Here is a 17,394-nt window from a genome sequence, read left to right on the forward strand (position 1 = left end):
CTCTAAATACACACTCACCTTTCCACGAAGTTCACAGTAGGTGGTTAACACACACTTCACATGTTTAGTTAAAGGCATTTAAAGATCAGCTAAAGGCATTTAGATTTACAAAATAATTTATTTTATGGGCAACAAGTTGGCTCAGTGGATAGAATGCTAGGCCTGGAGTCAAGAAGATAGACTTTCTTGAGTTCAAATTTGTTGCTGAGATAACTAGATAGATAACTAGAGGTAACTTCTATCTCCCAAGTCCTATTAAGAGATCTATGATTAGTTTAGGAAAGCTAAGAGTGGAGTCTAAGTTCATCATTTTTTTCTAACTCTAGAAGCTTCTCAGTATGATTCTAGTGACAGACTGTGTTCATCATCCAAGACCAGTCTCCTTAAGTTCAGAAAAAATAAGTGTCCACAAAGGATCTTTTTCCCTTCCCTCATCCCCTCCATTTTATTAGCCTAAGAAATATGGGCATAATGACCACTTAAGATTTAGGTTGGAGGTGGGAAAGATCAACAGCATAAATGAATGGAAAAGGTATCTTAAAACATCAAAGAAATGTTTTAAATATAGCTGGGAACAACTAAGTTCACCAAGTATGCTATACAAGTTCCTAGAATTTAAAACAAATTTGAATAGATCAATTTTTAAATAAATTCTGGAGATTTAGTTTTGTTTCTCATACTTTGTATTGATAGGTCTATAGGATGTAGTAGATTTGATTAGGAAGGTGATCATGATGTATCTTAAACTGGGAGAAACCTTGAAAGTCATTTAATCTAGTATCTTCCTTTTACATCTCAGAACTACATCTTCGCCATTGTGATGTACAAGAATGAAATCATTAAAGAGCCAACTACCAGATCAGTTTGTCTGTTTCTAAAAATACAAACCATAAGGAAATATACGGCACTCTTTAAGTTTTTTATACTGTCAAATTATTTGACCAGGGACTTAAAAATGTTATAGTTAAGGTTGATATTTTATGTTACCCTGCTTTATCTGGCAGGCATACATTATCTCTTTTCAAAATTTCTATTATTTTATGTTTATCATTGTTAATGGACATAATGTATAAGGGGTGGGGGATGAAGTGTTTATTCCTATATCTATGCTTCAAGTCTGGGAGTCAAGTTAATATAGTCAGGTTAGAAACTTAAGAAATATTCAATTGTAGGAAACATATAGATATTCAAAATTAACAACATTGATACAGATTTCTCCTTTGGGAAAATTTTACCAGAGTAGTTGCTCAGCAGTCATTTGATCGTTGGATTATTAATTTCAGAGCTAGAAAGGACCTTGGAGACCATCTAGTGGAAGACCTCATTTTTATAGATGAGGAAAATGAAGCTCAGAAAAATAGTTTGCCCAAAGTCACATGTGTAGTGACAGAAATGTGATTTGAACTCTGCCTCCAAAGACAGTGCTCTTTCCACTGTAACATGAAAGAAGGGAAACTTGGAGACTACTGGGAAGGTTAGAAAGTAGGGATTATTTTGAGATGTTAAAAAGTTGGTGAAGTCAAAAGAAAAAAAAAATTCCCTACAATTAAGAGACTAATGTGAGTAGTACTTCATGGGTAGGAAAGATCTTTTGGTTCCTGAGCACAAAGATTTGAAAACAGGAAGTAGGGACTCTGACCAAGAAGGAAATGAACTGTGGATTGCTATTGTCACCATATTTTGTTATTTTATAGAAAGTTTTTCTGAAATGTGATGGAGGATGATTGTAGAGAGAAGTATGAAGGCAATTTGGGATAAGAAAGCTCAAGAAATAAATGATCACTTGTACTAGCTTAAGGCAAGATAGAAAATGAATAAGAAGCAGATCTTGAAATTGGAATGAGATCTCAAAATCAGTATACCACATGAGAGTGTGTAAGTCACACAAGAAACTGATCAAGCTCACAATGGTATTCAATAATACTGTAATTATGTGTTATTGTGTGCTCTCGAGGTATAACTGAATTTCAAATTATAGGACCTACATTCATTCAAATTTTGCCTCTACTCCTTACTACTAAGTGGCAAAATGTCACTTTACCTGTAGATCTAAGTTTCTTCATCTAACATGTAGGGGGAATGTAATAAGGCAGCTTAATGCCTTATTAACCTCTAAAAAACAAATCCTACCTTTTACACATACTGGCAGTGACACTAAGAAAATTATTTAATTTCTCACTGTCCCAGGCAATTCTCATAAAATTAATAGAGAAGGGACCAGTGTACATTGGTAGAAGAAATTTCCTCATTGAAAGTTCACAAAAAATTATATTTATATAAACATACCCACCCCCACCCATTCACCTACAAAATATATATGCATACACCCACCCATTCACCCACATAAATAACATACATACACACACATACATTTGTATATATAATTAATGTTTTATAGAAAAAGTTTCCTGAGTATAAGGACTACACCATATATTTTGCTAATGTCTTCTACAACACTTAGCATAGTGCTAACCATTTGATGCTGCTAAATAACTTTTTTCTGGTTGTTTTGGAATTGTGATTTCATCAGTTACAGAAAACTCTGTTACCTAGAAACTCCCTCTGCTGGTGCTGTCAGGCAACTCCTAATAGTAACTATTGTTAATAGAGAGGTTCCTGGGACACAAGAGGTTAATTGTCTTGTCCTACAGCTATTATTTCTCAGAGGCCATTTTCCTGACTCCAAGCCTGGATCTCTATCTACTAATACCACCTTGCCTTTCTAATAGCTGGAATTAAATAACCAATTTCAGGAAAATATTTTCAAGAAATAAACTACATAGGGTATACAGATCTCAATTAAATTATGTCTATTATCTATAAAATTATCAGAAGCTCAGAAAAGAGAGAAAGGTTACATCCTAGCAGGCTGCCTGGTCTGAAAGAGAAACAAATTTGATTCTGTAAATGTCCAAGATTTTGTTAATGTCATTTGAGATGTCATATAATCCAAAAGGCCACGTCAATAATAACTGACTTACCAGACGGTTCCAGCTTGAAGGGCAGAGGAAACTGTGATAGCTTTATCAAGGTCTTTGGTGAAAATGCCTGCTGCTAAGCCATAATGGGTATGGTTGGCCCTCTCGATCACTTCATCAATTGTTTTAAACTTCATGATTTGTTGGACTGGCCCAAAAATCTGCTCCAAAGGGAATAGGAGAGATCAGGTGGGGAGGGACATAAAGGGAAGCTTTTGATCTATCTTTGTATATTCCAAATTTGTAGCATTTAACCTCAGAATTCAAATTTCATTTAGGAACACCTGTTTAAAACATTCTTCCTCTAAAATTATTTGTTAGAGTTGCATGGAAGGAAAGCCATAGAAAACAATCCTGACCACTAGGAAGATTAGATACTCATTGAGATGTCAATTGTTTTTAATTATATGACTATTAAACTATATATTACTATATATGCAAGTATTTTAGCAATTATTTTAACTAATTGAGCAAGTTTAGGATTAGGTGGCTATTCTTGATTAGTAGTCAGAGCTTGATATCACATTGCCAGTTTTGTGCTGAGGAAGGAGGAAGTTAGTTATTCAAGGAAAACCAAGAAATGACATGAATGATATCTCTTAGATCACCTCAATTTCCTATGGTTCATTATGATGATGTCTAAGCCAAGGAATTTTTATCCATTGGTGTTTTGTTTGACTTTTTAAATTGAGTGGGAATGATTGTGTGGGATGTATGGCCACAGAGTTAAATATAGTTTTATTTTTTAATTTATTCGTTATATATTTTTCAATTATGATATTAAGCCTAAAGTTATATGGGCAACTGTAATCGATAAATGTTAATGGTTCAGAAATGCATTGGGATTTTTAGATATTTGTAGAGATTACTTTGAGCTGCCTCTTTGAGGTTAAAAAGTCATTTGCTCTGACAATGAACAGAATAAATCCTTAACTATTTGTGGTCATCTACAGTTTTGGGATCCTCTCTAAATTCTTATCTTCCAGGTATGCTATAATAATTCTGAACCAATATCTTAGGCATTTTTCTGGGATCCTGCTGAAGCTAAGAAATATGAGCATATAATTGGAAAAACTCAAAGAACTCAGGCAGGGAAGCTATGAAATATTGTGAATTTTTTTAAAAAATGAGTCCAGTTACTGTAACTCTTTCAAATTGGTTCAGTACTTGTTTTTTTAATAAACTAATCTACCCAATCCTTTTTTGTTTTTTCCATTTACTTTGTTCAATTTGTTATAAAGAGGGGTTTGACAACATAATCCCTATTTCCCTTTCTTCTCTGAACTAAAACTGGGGAGCAAATTCCCTCTGCAATTCAGCACATTTCCCATCTCATTCTCTCTCTTCCTCAGGCAGTTTGGGGAATAGGTGTCGGGTGCAGTGGGGCAGGAGGAAAGGCACTTCTACTTTGCAAACCCCCACTCACACTGAAATATTTTCAAATACTCATTTTTGGCTCTCACAGTGGCCCTGGCCCTGCTCATCCAGTTCCACTATCATTAAAAAAGAGCCCCTTGTATGCCCTGATTGTTGGTGATTGTGAAATCTGGTTGTGGCAATGATATGTGAGCATTGGTTTCAGGAACAAGTGAGTTGCAGAATAATTTGGAAAGTTTTCTTTCCTCTGCTAATCAGAGCTTTGTGATGTTGTGATGGCTTTGTACAAATCTTAACTCTGCCCAAGTGATTTAAAAAAGATCAGTGTACCTCTTTATTTATCTATCAGGAGATAGTGCTCAGAAAATGATGACAACAGCCCCAGCATGGGTTCCTATAGAAGATTTTGGAAAACCTCCAATTTGGAAGTATAGTTAACCCTCCCATTTTGTAGCATTATAGAATCTTAAAAGCTATCAAACCCAGCCCCACCTCCCTACACAGGAAATCCCTTCGGTGCATAATTGCCTCTTTATGGATTATCTATAGTATAGTTTAAATCTTTGATTGTGTTTTCCTCCCCACTAGAAGAGTTTCTGGATTACTTCTTAGAAACCTTTAATTGCTATTCATTGAGGTAATACAAGCCCATTTTAAAACTTGCCCAAGAAGAAAACAAAAATAAGTTTGGAAAGTAAATCTCTGGGTGTGTGTGGGGGTGGGGGAAGGGTTAGGGCAGGGAGTGTGTATGTGGGATTAATGTGGCTAAATTACCCTAGGCAAGACTCATGTCTTTTTCCTCGTGTGAAAAGTCAGCAATAAAGACCCACAAGTATTATACATTGCCTATGTTTTAAATGTTTATTCAATGTATTGATCAAATATGCTATTGGTTACCCTTTTCCAAAATTTTTTTTTGGTCTTTAAAATATTACTTGTCATATGAGATGGTTCTGTGAGAGAGGGAGAGGAAAGAATGCAGGGGAAAATGAAGATAACAAATATATAAATAAAAAATTGTTTTTAACAAATGTAAAAAAGTGAGTTAAATTAGGTGATAAAAGGTAATTTCACAACATCACAAACACTACTCTTTTGAATTGTCTGTATCTTTATCACCTATATTTGTTTAGCTATCTAAAAAGTGACAGAACTTTTCAAACAAATATACTGAGGAAATGCTTCTTTTGTTGACAACTGGAAATTTACAAGGACAGAATGTTGCATATACTATCAGAAAATCATTTTATTAGTTGAATTTGCTTGCTTTTTTGTAATATGAGAGAGATCAATGACTGTGATATTAAAAATAAGTATTAATAAAACAAATAAAAAATATGGCCAAAATAGATAATTATATAAAACACATATTATTATAATATATTAATATATTATGTTTTCTCTATATGCATATACATATGTTTAAAGTGTCTGAAATTGGAAGAGTATGATAGGAATCTATTTCTAAAAATTATATAAAGATATATAAACCATATAATGTTGTTATATATATAAATGACTTCTGAAATTTTATATATAGAAAATGTAATATATTTATTATAAACTTTATCTAAATGTATACATGTAATATATAAAAAACTACTTCAAAATTATATATAAATGTATAGCAATAAATACTATATATACTATATACTATATAAACATTTCATATAATACAATAATATAAATAAATTATATATTTTATGATATGTATATTCTATATGTTAATTATATTATATATCAGAAGTATAATGTATTACATATAACATATAAATATGATAAAAATAGTATGTTTTATATATAATATATAAGCATGATATATAGAACGTACACTATATAACTATAAAATTACATATATATTGTGTGTATATAATACACACATGTATACATACACATAGAATTATATATACTCTTTTTAGAAGGAAGTTCCACTCCCCTCTCCCCCTTCCCCCTCCCTTTAATCATACTCTTCCAACTTCAATCTAGATCTGGGCCAGCATGAAAAAGCCAGGCTAGATTGAAGTTGGAAAAGTATGTATTTTTTGAGCAAAGGTAAATAAATTTACTTTTTATAGAGAAACATGCTCATTTTTGAAAGGAAAATGAACTCATACAAAGCACTAGAGCTGAATGCAACTGTAATAGAGAGCTATAGTAGAGTAAAATTAAACAAACAGCAAAAGCAGGGGAGTCTAGTAAAAAAAAAAAAAGTGAGGGATGACTACTCTTTTATACTGTCATCAATTAGTTATATGAAGAATTGGTGATTTTACCCATTTGAGAAGTGTTAATAAGCTTAAAATTGGATGAGTGGATTAGTTTAAAACTAATCAAGGTATGAAGTGAAAGGCTTAAAATCAGGAACATCTGATTTCAAATTTAGCTCCTGATACTTCATTAGCTGTTAACATGTTCATTAATCTTCATAATGTATTTTATTCATCCCCCTAGTTTACATCTGCTGAAAGGAATTCCTGACATTGGTGAAATCAATGGCTTCCTGGTTCTCTCTCTGCTCTAGTTCTAAAATCTTATGGTTTTAATAGTGTGATCCACTCACTGAAGATATTGAAAAAAAAGTCTGTGGGAAAAAGAATGACTCAAAAACATGAAGATAAGTTATAGAAGATAGAAAATGAGAAGGTATCTTCAAGGATATTGGAGAATTTTGCAAGGAAGATGTAATTAATGTTTTTTCTATATTCCTGTTAACTCATAATACAAGGCACTCTATAATCCTCAGAGTGATCGCTTACATGTTATCTCATGATTACCATCTTTCTTCTAATTAGATGGAATAGGAAGAAGGGGAAGAGAAAGGGGAAGAGGAAACTTTAATTGGATAGAAGAGAAAACCTCTTGATAGTCAAGGAGATGGAAACATTAGCCTGGTAAAGGCTGTGAAGTGTTTGTCTCTACAGCTGCTACAGCCTCAAACAAGTAATTTGTTCTGATTGGCTTAATTATCTGCAAACCTGAACTCAGTGCACCGGATTAGATGGCATCTCTAGGTCTGTTCCATGTATAAGATTCTTGGTTTTTAAAAAGTTGACCTTTTCCCTAAAGATATGAACATTTTAAGGCAAAAACTTTACAAAACATTGCACTTTTAAAAATTTAAGTGAGAAACAATTTCATTTGTTACATTATTATATTGCTGGTCAATGATGAAGAAAGTCAATGCTAAATCAAGTAAAGTCCTCATTTCTACAACCGTCATTTATAAAGAAATTATAGTAACATTAACAGATCAATACAACATTCTTGGTTTTCTCATTTTAAAATGGGTTCAGTGTTTTAAATGATACTTCACAAACTGAGGCCAAACCAGCAATTACTTCTATAAGGAGAGTTATTATGAGGTTCCCCATTCTTGAAGGGAGGCAAATCTTTAATTATGTATATAGCTTTTTATTTTTAAAGTTTTTTTTAACATGTAGAGAGAGATTTTCCTTCTTATTCTCTGTGTATATAGAGCTGAGAACTGCCATGTGATAATTGATAATTATTGCCAGATGGTTTAGGTGATGGTTTCCCAGCCTAGATGGTGACAACTAAAACTGCATCAATGACTAAGAGAGGCAAATTAAGGTGAAACAAAAAGCAGAGTGAGGTATCTGTTGGGAGTGTGTGGGCAAAAAAGAAAGGAACTTCAAGAACAGAATGTAACCAAGTCTTACCTCTTCTTTGGCAATGCGCATCCCATCAGTAACGTTAGAGAAAACTGTGGGCTCAATAAAGAAACCTCTTTCTCCCCATGGTCCTCCTCCACATTCTAGTTTGGCACCTTCCTTCTTTCCACTCTCAATAAGGTCAAGTATTTTGGTATACTGCTCTTTATCAATCTTCATGAAAATATGAAGGAGTGGGGCCGATGTGAGGAAAAAAGAAAATAAAACTTCAATTAATAATTTAGTCCTTCCCTGAACTTGTAACTTAAAAAAGGGCGAATATTGCTAAAAATCAAATATTACATCAAAGTAGTTTTCTTGTCCTGAATTTTAATTTTTTATCCCAAGAATTAGTTATACATCTTAAACTAATGCATAAAATGTTAATTGTCATTGTTGTTGATAATAAAATTATTAGTGTTGAGAAATCATATGGCTAGTTAATTCAAATTTGTTTTTAACATCTGCCAAAGACAAGGGTGAAAAGACACACCATGTTTAAATAACCTCATTTGATTGTCCTTTAATATCTTTATGAATGCCCACAGTTTTGAATTCTAAACCATCTTGTACTAAAATCCTTATGGAAGCATAATATAATTCTGTCAAATTATGATATAACCAGATTATAAATTATTGAATAGATTACAATCTATTCAAAGATGCTGAAAAAGTGTAATAAGAAGAGAAAGCCCACTTATACTGACTTTACTTTTATTTGGCCCAAGAAAATTAGTTATTTAGACCTGGGACTACAATTTAGAAGGATAGTGGATCCCAAGTCTTTTACTTCCTCTGCTCTCAGATTAGTTCATAGAATATTTTTATTAAAATGAATAAATCACTGATATTTGTTTTTAAATTTTTTCTATTTTAAATCCTAATAATTATAAGTATCAAGTGGAGATACTTTATTAGCCTGTCTTCTTAGTCCCTTGTATGATCCTATTTACTAAATAAATCATTTCATATTTTTATAGTTGTTCATTTCAAGTCTCATTTAAAGATAAATGGTGAGTACATGTTTGAATATTTTTAAAAACTCAGGCATAATTCTATTTAGAAATTTAAGAATCTGTTGACTGATATGAGCCTGTCAGCCTAAGAAGTTGAAGATTTGTTTTCAAGAAGATGATCTTATGAGATATTTATTCAATATTTTCTTTGTGGCATTAAAAAAAAAAATAAGACTTGGGTGTGGTGATGCACCAGCCTTCCTAAGAACAAACTGGACTATTTCGAAATGGAGTAGGTTAAAGCTCCCACGTTTATTAGCAGGGGAATCAGACCCATTAGTGGCCAATACATTTCTAGTTTAGGCAAAGTAGATTGTTTCAAAAAAACAAAAAAAAAACAAAATCCCAAACCACCCAGCATCATAAAAATAGATTCAAATATTCATATCTTCATTATTTTTTCTTACCATGGGAAGATTTTTTTTCTTTCCTCTTCTTTTCTTTTATTATGTAACTCATGTTAATCCATAAGAGAAAAAGAGAGCCAAAGAATACATGGCAGGCTTCCTGAAGTAGGGCACTTGTAGATCAGTTTCTCCTGCTACCACCATTATTAGCTTTTAGGAAACCAGTGAATTCTACACCCATAAAGATACAACTTTGCCTTTCCAGTTCAGATCTTTCAGTTGTGTTCTATCTCCATAATACCAATTGATTATAGGAAGCCACTTCACAAAAACAAGTAAGATGATTGGGAATATAAATTTAAAACTGGAAGAAACCAAAGAGATTATCTAGTATTACCCTTTCATTTACCATGGGGAATCTAAAGCCAAGAGAAGTCCAAGTCTCAGAAATAGTAGGTGAAAGAGTAGGAGAAAGAATCTAAAGCCAAGAGAAGTCCAAGTCTCAGAAATAGTAGGTGAAAGAGTATAGTAATGTTTTCAAAATGGACATTACAAAATTGTAAGTTAATAGCAGGAAGCAATCTTATGGGTCATCTAGCCCAATCTTCTCATTTTAAAATAAAGGAAGTTGAAGCTTGATGAGATTAAGTGAATTGCCCAATGTCACAAGGTAGACAATCTGAAATTTGAACTCAGGTCCCATGACTTCACACCCAACATTCTTTTCATTCTTCTACATGGCTTCCTCCTTTCTGCAGACTAGTTTTGCCTGTCCTGGTCACTGGTTCGTTTGGTGGTTGTCCTTTGTTCTCGAAAAGGACCCAAATGACATCACTATGTTAGACTTGAGTTTACAATATGTCCAACTGTGGCTGATCAGACCACTACAAGCTCAGAATGCTCTTCTTCAGGTTGTACACATAGTTCCTAACATTTGGGGTGGCTTCTCTAACTCTACTCATCTTGTGTTTCTTCTGAGCTAATTCAATTCTGCTTTGTTCATCAAGCAAATAATAAGGGCACATCACGCTGGAAGGTCTTGTGTCAGTGCTATCCATGTCATGCAATCAATTCTAAAGTTCTTAAGAGAGACCTTGGTATAATGTTTCTTTTATGATCTTAGACTGTACATTTTGGAGACATATTTGACTTTCCTCTTCCTTTTCTCCTACTTCCCACTAGAAAATGTCCTTCATATTTGATCCTTCTGCTCCATTCTTGCTATTATCATTCTAGTCCAATTATCTCAAGCCTTTATTACTGCAACAACTTTCTTCTTCAACTCATTCTGCATATAAGAAGCTTACCAGACTAATCTTTATAAAATATCATTTTCATCATCTTTACCATTTACTTCATCAAGTCAACAGTCTTCATCTTGGCTTTCACTTTCAAACACCTTCATAATCTGACCACACCCTTTATATATCATTTTAGTTCTCACCACTCCCCATATAAGTACCCTCTTCTTCAAAGGCTAGTCTTTTTAATGACTCTAAAATATATATCAAGCTGTTGGCCATCTTTTTGTTATTGCTCATGAAATTGCTCTTTCCTGGAATAGTCTCTCACATGTCTCTGGTTTTTCTTTGTTTTGGTTTTTTGGGTTTTTTTGTTTTACAAATTCCATTCAATACTCAAGGCCCAGCTCAAACCTTTTCTGAAAAGTCTAGTCCAAATTCATCTCTTGCTATAGGAAGTGGAACAGAACACTGAATTTGGAATCAAAGAACTTGATTCAAATTTTGTTCCCCAACTTGAATCATGGAGTACTTTTATGGTTGTCCATGATAACAGATGTGTCTGAAATATTCCAGACTTAAGTTAGGTTTGGACTACATACCTCCTGAGACTCAGGGAGTTGTTAGATTACTAAGATTGTGGGTAAGAGAATGGATTACTGATCTTTCATACAGTTGACATTACATAATCAGTTACAGGTAAATATTCTCAGTGCAATTCTCAGTGAATAGTCTCCCAACTTTATTTTATTTTACAATTTTTGTGGTCAGAGTTTAAACACTAAACTATAAAAATTTTTCTTTTGTCTTTACAGTGGAAAAGAGTCTTAAGAACTGACCCATCAAATGGGAGGATGAAGCAATAGACCAAATCTTCTAGGTGAATGGAGTCTGCTTTATGATAAATTCTTTCCCACAACGACAACAAAAGGGATTTTTAAATTGTGAAGAAGCCCTAGGGGTGTTTCAGGCTTTTTTTTTTTGGTCGTCTCAACATACTTATTGGTTTAAATGCAATCTATGATAAAATCTTTCATTATTTTGGGGGATTAAGATCTAATGAGTGTTTGCCTATTGGCAGACAAACTGTTTTTTAGAGAATTATATATTCTTTCTTTTGAAAGCAACAAAACATTTGAGTTTTCTTCTAACTCCTTTAGATCTCTTAAGTCTATCTAGTTGGGAATACTGCAATTTGTGTTCCATAGCCAGCTGTCTTGGGTTTAGTGCGTTAAGTTGGATAAATTCTTCTTTATTTCCCTACCATGCATCTTTAAAATATCTCCTCTGAAGAAATCAATTAAAATATATATACTCTTGAGGAAATCCCTTGAAAATACAGATGATAATTCTTTTTTCTGTCATTTTCTAACATTCTGATGTAGGAGATCAAATATAAAACAAAATTAAGAAATATTGTGACTCCCCTTTACTTACCAGATTTGATCAAATTAGTCAACTTCCTTGCAAAATATTTTAGAAGCAATGGACAGTTGCAAAATAGAGATAAAAACGGAAATACTGCTTCATTGTAAAAATGTACATGTGTTGGGATATTTTTCCATGAATGAAGTCGTCCAAATCCTAAGAGTTTTCTATTGGGTGACTTGGTTGAAAAAGGAATAGTGGTTATGGGTCTCTGTTTTTTACTTGGAGTAATATGAAAAAATAGAATTATCTGGGTCTACACGGACATGGGAGGAACAAAGGGAGTTACTTCAAGGAGGATCAGTGTGCATTTAAATTATGTCATGGACATAGGTGGAGAGACAAACTACTAAATGTTGGGTATAGTCTCAAACTGAAGAAGACCGGTGGGGTTACAAATAGGAAAAGGAAAGGGTCTGAGAAATAAGAAAAAAAAAAAGCAATTTTACTAGCTTGGTAATATAGATGTTGAAAAAAAATTTTTCACACCACCACAAAAAAAGCAGCAACCTGCTGAAGAAAAAAGTTGGTTTTAGTAGCCAAATGAAAGGTACAAATGATTATATCTTTCATGTGATGGAGGGAGTGTTTAGGACATGACCATCTTCAGGAATGACTGTGAGGTGCTTAATCAGTTGATCAGAATGACTTCAGTGTTTAGAGTAGAAGTAAAATGTATAAACACAAAGTAGCTTAACAAATTCTGTAGACATTAAGGGGAGAAAAAAAAAAATGCCTGGGAAGAAAAGAGTGAATTTCACATAGTTTTCATTTGGTAAACAGCAAAGGCAAAAGACACTGGTGAGAATTAAAATTGTTTCATCTACTCAATTTTGGTAGTATTTTATAAAAGTAGAAAAATTTTCTCATAGTCTTAATTCTAAATTTGCCTTAATTGTTTTCCAGAGTTTGTATTAAAAACATGGGAAGAGGAACAAGGTCTGGAATTTTAAATATCATGCCAACTTGTTTTCAGTTTTCAAAGATATCAAAAAAGGAATCATCTTCATATCACCTAAGATAGATTAGATCCCCATAGAGAAAATACAGTGAAACTCATATTTTATCATTCTACTGTATGTACTTCCTCATTTACCAACCTGTGGTCCTTGTTGTACCCCTGGATTCAGAGGATCCCCAAGAGTGTATTTCTTGGCACGTTCTACACTTCGCTGGACAAACTCATCATAAATTGATTCTTCCACAAAGATCCTAGATGCTGCTATGCAGCATTGGCCTTGGTGGTAAAACACGCCATGGTGCGCAAATTCCACGGCATTATCCACTGTAAATGAAGGAATGCAAAGTTGTAGGTTAGTTGCAGAGAAAATATTCTCTCTTAAAAGTTGATCTTCTACAAAGGAAGGTCAGAATTCAAATGCAGCCTCAGACATTTAGTTACTAGGTGACCCTAGCTAGTCATTTAACTTCTGGTTTGCCTCAGTTTCTCCAAATGAAAAATGGGGATACTAATGGCACCCATTTTATAGAATTACTGTGAGGATCAAATAAGATAATATTTGCAAGGCATTTAGCACAGTGCCTTGCACATAGTAGATACTATATAAAAATTGATTACTCTTCCTGTCTAGAAAAGAGAATGCTTTTAAAATACAGAGCAAGTAGTATAAATGAATTTTGGAATTATTACCATTTGTTTTGGGATCTGCATTAAAACTGGGTAATGAAAGAAAACTTGAAATGGCTGTTAAATAGTATCAAAGTATCAATCTGTAAAGATTGGAATAATCAGTTTGGAATTGTATTGGAATAATTGTACAAACCAATTATAAAATTGCATCTGTGAAAGAACCTAAAGATTTCTTAATTCTTGAAATCTTTTTTATTTTTGCCTTCCTAAATGTCAAATTGCTTCAAAAACATAATCTTTCAATATAAAACCTTACTTGCACACTATGTAGAAAATAGTATGAACATTTAAAAAGAATATGGGAGTCTTATACTTATTTCTAAAAGTGAGAGGCAGCTTAGTTTGGTGGCTAGAGTCCTGGACTTGGAATTGAGAAGACCTGAATTTGAATCCCAATTTTGATATTCACTAGTTGTGTGGCTTTGGTTCTTAGATATTTAGCCTCTCTTAAGTGTTAGTTTCCTCACTGGTCAATTGGGGATAGTAATAACACCTACTTCACAAAGCTGGGAGCATCAAGTTATATAATATGTAAAATAATTTGTGAAACTTCAAGTACTATATATCACTGTTGACAATTATGAGCTATTACTATTTAAATCAAAATTTAAGACAATACAGCCTTTTTAAAATTCTAATTATCCAGAAAGCTGAAACAGAATTGTAGAATAATTTATAATTTTTAAAAAAATCCCTTTACTAAACTATTAAGGTTAACTTAGTTCCTGCCCCAAAGGGGAGTTGTATTTTATTCAGTTTTTGGTTTAGAAGCTTCTGTGATAATTCTGCTTTAGAACCAGATTTTACTTAGATTGTTTAAAGCAAAAATAGGTGCCATCTTATCACATGCTTCTCACATTAAAAAAAAAAAGCCTTTTAAAAACACTGTAACAGGAACTCATCATCTAGAAAGCTATACAGGTAAAATATAGAGGGGATCATGGTAGAATGTAATGAATCAAAGGGCCGTATGTCTTTTAGATTTGATTTTAATAATCCTCCTGTTGTTAGTGCAATGTCAGCCCTCCATTTGATTCAATCTATTATCTACTACAAATAGAATTTGGATTTTATTTTTTCCCATTCTTAAAGGGACTTTAGTAGAATGTGATCTCTTTATTGCTATAATATTTTTTAAAACTCAAAATGAAAACAAATCTACCATATATATAAATCAGATTATATAGTATATGTATATATATAGTATGTGTTTATATATATATGTATTCATAAACACACACACACATACAGAAAGAAAAGAAAAGAGGGAAGAAGGGAAAGAGAGAGGAAGAGGGACAGGGAGAGAGAGAGATTAGGTATGGTATACACTTATATTGTTATTGCTGAACACATAGAACACAAGCATGGGATGGGGCTTGACAGTTATTTAGTCCTACTCCCCTATTTACAGGAGAGAGAGAGAGAGAGAGAGAGAGAGAGAGAAATATGACTTGCTGAATGTGTATAGTTAATGATAGAACATGGATTTAAATCCAAGGTTTCTCACTTTTGACTTCAAGGCTTATTAGACTTACTCAAGATTGAAGATTCACTTAGCAAGATTCATTGAAAATTTAGCTCAATAACACTGGTCAGAAGATAAAAATCAAGGGAAAAGAAAGAAAGATAAAAATATTAGTCAAACTCACAATCAGCATCAGCAAATATAATACAAGGGCTCTTTCCCCCAAGCTCCAGGGTAACTCTTTTCAGATTGCTCTTCCCAGCAGCCTCTTTGATTAGCTTGCCAACCTGAAATGAAGCATGAAGAAGAAGGTGATCTGAGTGTTCAACATTCTTAAGAAGTAATGTTTGTTTGAGGTTTCCACTTATGTAATAAAAAGAGAATCAGATGTCAGAGAAAAATCATTAAAATGTCATATTATACAGAGTATCTTACTTCCAATGTTAATATATTTTTAGTTATAAAAGCTTTCTTTGCCCAAAGACACATGGCTTTAAGGAAGAAAAAGTATGATGTGAAAGCAAAAAAAGCAGTTGAGCAAAGGTGTAGAGGATAGTTGTCTATCCCAGAGCACAGGATTAGGATTGAGAGGTTTTTGAGGTATTTTAACATGTTCTTATGTTTGAGGGGTCAATGATATCACAACCTTGAAGGTAAGGGATCCAGATAGGTACTATGGAAAGAAAACTGGACATCAGAGCATCTGATTCAAATTCCAAATCTGCCACATCTTACAAGTATGAACAGATAGTTTTCAGATGAAGAAAATGAAGCCATTTGTAATCATATTTTAAAAAATTCTCTAAATCACTATTGATTAGAGAAATGCAACAACTCTGAGGTACCAATTCATAACTATCAGGTTGGCTCATATGATAGAAAAGAAAAATGATATATATTGAAGGAGATGTGGGAAAGTTGAGATATTAATATGTAGAGGGCTAGAACTTTGGAGAAGTGTACTTGGAGCAAGGATACTTACAACAAGGTAGAATTGATGAGATGATGGTTCTTTAGTATACATATACTTAGTACTTAGCCTGGTTCTCTAGTTCACACATACATAATATGCTGTAATGATGTAATCATACCAAAGAATTTAAGGGCTGAGAAGGACTAGAAATGAGACGTTCCATTTTTGACCATCCTTGTGGCTCTCCTGCCTTCATCAGTTCTCCACCTAAAGACCAAGGACCTCCAGAAAGCTAGCCCAGACATTACATTAATGCACTGAATCATGAATTGGCCCAAACATTCTGTAGAGTAGTTTGGCACTATGTTCAATGGGCAACCATACTGTGCATATCCTTTGATCCAACAATGCCTCTACTATATTGGTGTCTTAAAAGAGATTTAAAAAAGAGTGGGGCAGAATCTATTTGTACAAAAATATTTGTAGTAGCTCTTTTTGAGGTAACATACCTAATATGGTAATATGTGTTGCATGATTGCACATGTATAATCAAATTGCTTATTTGTCTTAGAAAGAGGAGAGGTGGGGGAGGAGAGAGAAAATTTGGAAGTCAAAATTTATTTAAAATGCATATTAAAAACTATCTTAACTTGTTATTAGGAAAACATTATTAAAGAAATAAGTGTGACAAACTTGTGAGAATTAGATAATATCTAAGGACATTTCCATATTAATATGGTAACTTTTTCATCTGTAACACAGTTTTCACTATTCTATGCAAATCCTTATTGAAATCAAAGCAGATCCCTCACCAGCCCACAGATCCATTGTAAGCTTTTCTACCACTGTGCCTTTCATAATCTTTTCCTCTTAGCTAGAATATCTAACTTGTTCCCTCCATTTTTTAAAATTAGTTATTTATTTTATACATTGCTTTATGAATCATGTTGGGAGAGAAAAATCAGAGCAAAAGGAAAAGCCATGGAAGAAAAAACAGAAAAAATAAGTGAACATAGCATGTATTGATTTACATTCAATCTCCATAGTTCTTTTTTTCTGAATGAAGATGACATTTTCTGTCCTAAGCCTATTGAGATTGCTTTGGATCACTAACCTACTGAGAAGAACCAAGTCTTTCATAGTATATCATCACACATTCTTGCTGTTACTGTGTACAATGTTTTGCTGATTCTGCTTGTTTTGCTCAGCATCAGCATCATGTTACTCTTTCCAAGCCTTTCTAAAATCAGCTTGTTCATTATTTTTTATAGAACAAATAATATTCCACTACCTTCATATATCACAAC

At 33.1% G+C, this 17,394-nt stretch overlaps 1 protein-coding gene across 3 annotated transcripts in view; it reads right to left on the minus strand.

The window, feature by feature from the left end:
* The window catches only part of ALDH1A1 (aldehyde dehydrogenase 1 family member A1), a 66,983-nt gene that overhangs the window by 6,391 nt on the left and 43,198 nt on the right, over nt 1-17,394 (minus strand). For all 3 annotated transcript variants that reach the window (XM_051998437.1, XM_051998428.1, XM_051998419.1), the window contains 4 exons: nt 15,359-15,461; nt 13,159-13,343; nt 8,036-8,200; nt 2,982-3,139 (listed from right to left, as the gene is read on the minus strand). In XM_051998437.1, the coding sequence (XP_051854397.1) occupies nt 2,982-3,139; nt 8,036-8,200; nt 13,159-13,343; nt 15,359-15,461 (611 nt within the window). The remainder of the gene's footprint in view (nt 1-2,981; nt 3,140-8,035; nt 8,201-13,158; nt 13,344-15,358; nt 15,462-17,394) is intronic.

This window comes from Antechinus flavipes, chromosome 1, assembly GCF_016432865.1.
Source record: "Antechinus flavipes isolate AdamAnt ecotype Samford, QLD, Australia chromosome 1, AdamAnt_v2, whole genome shotgun sequence".
Lineage (NCBI taxonomy): Eukaryota > Metazoa > Chordata > Mammalia > Dasyuromorphia > Dasyuridae > Antechinus > Antechinus flavipes.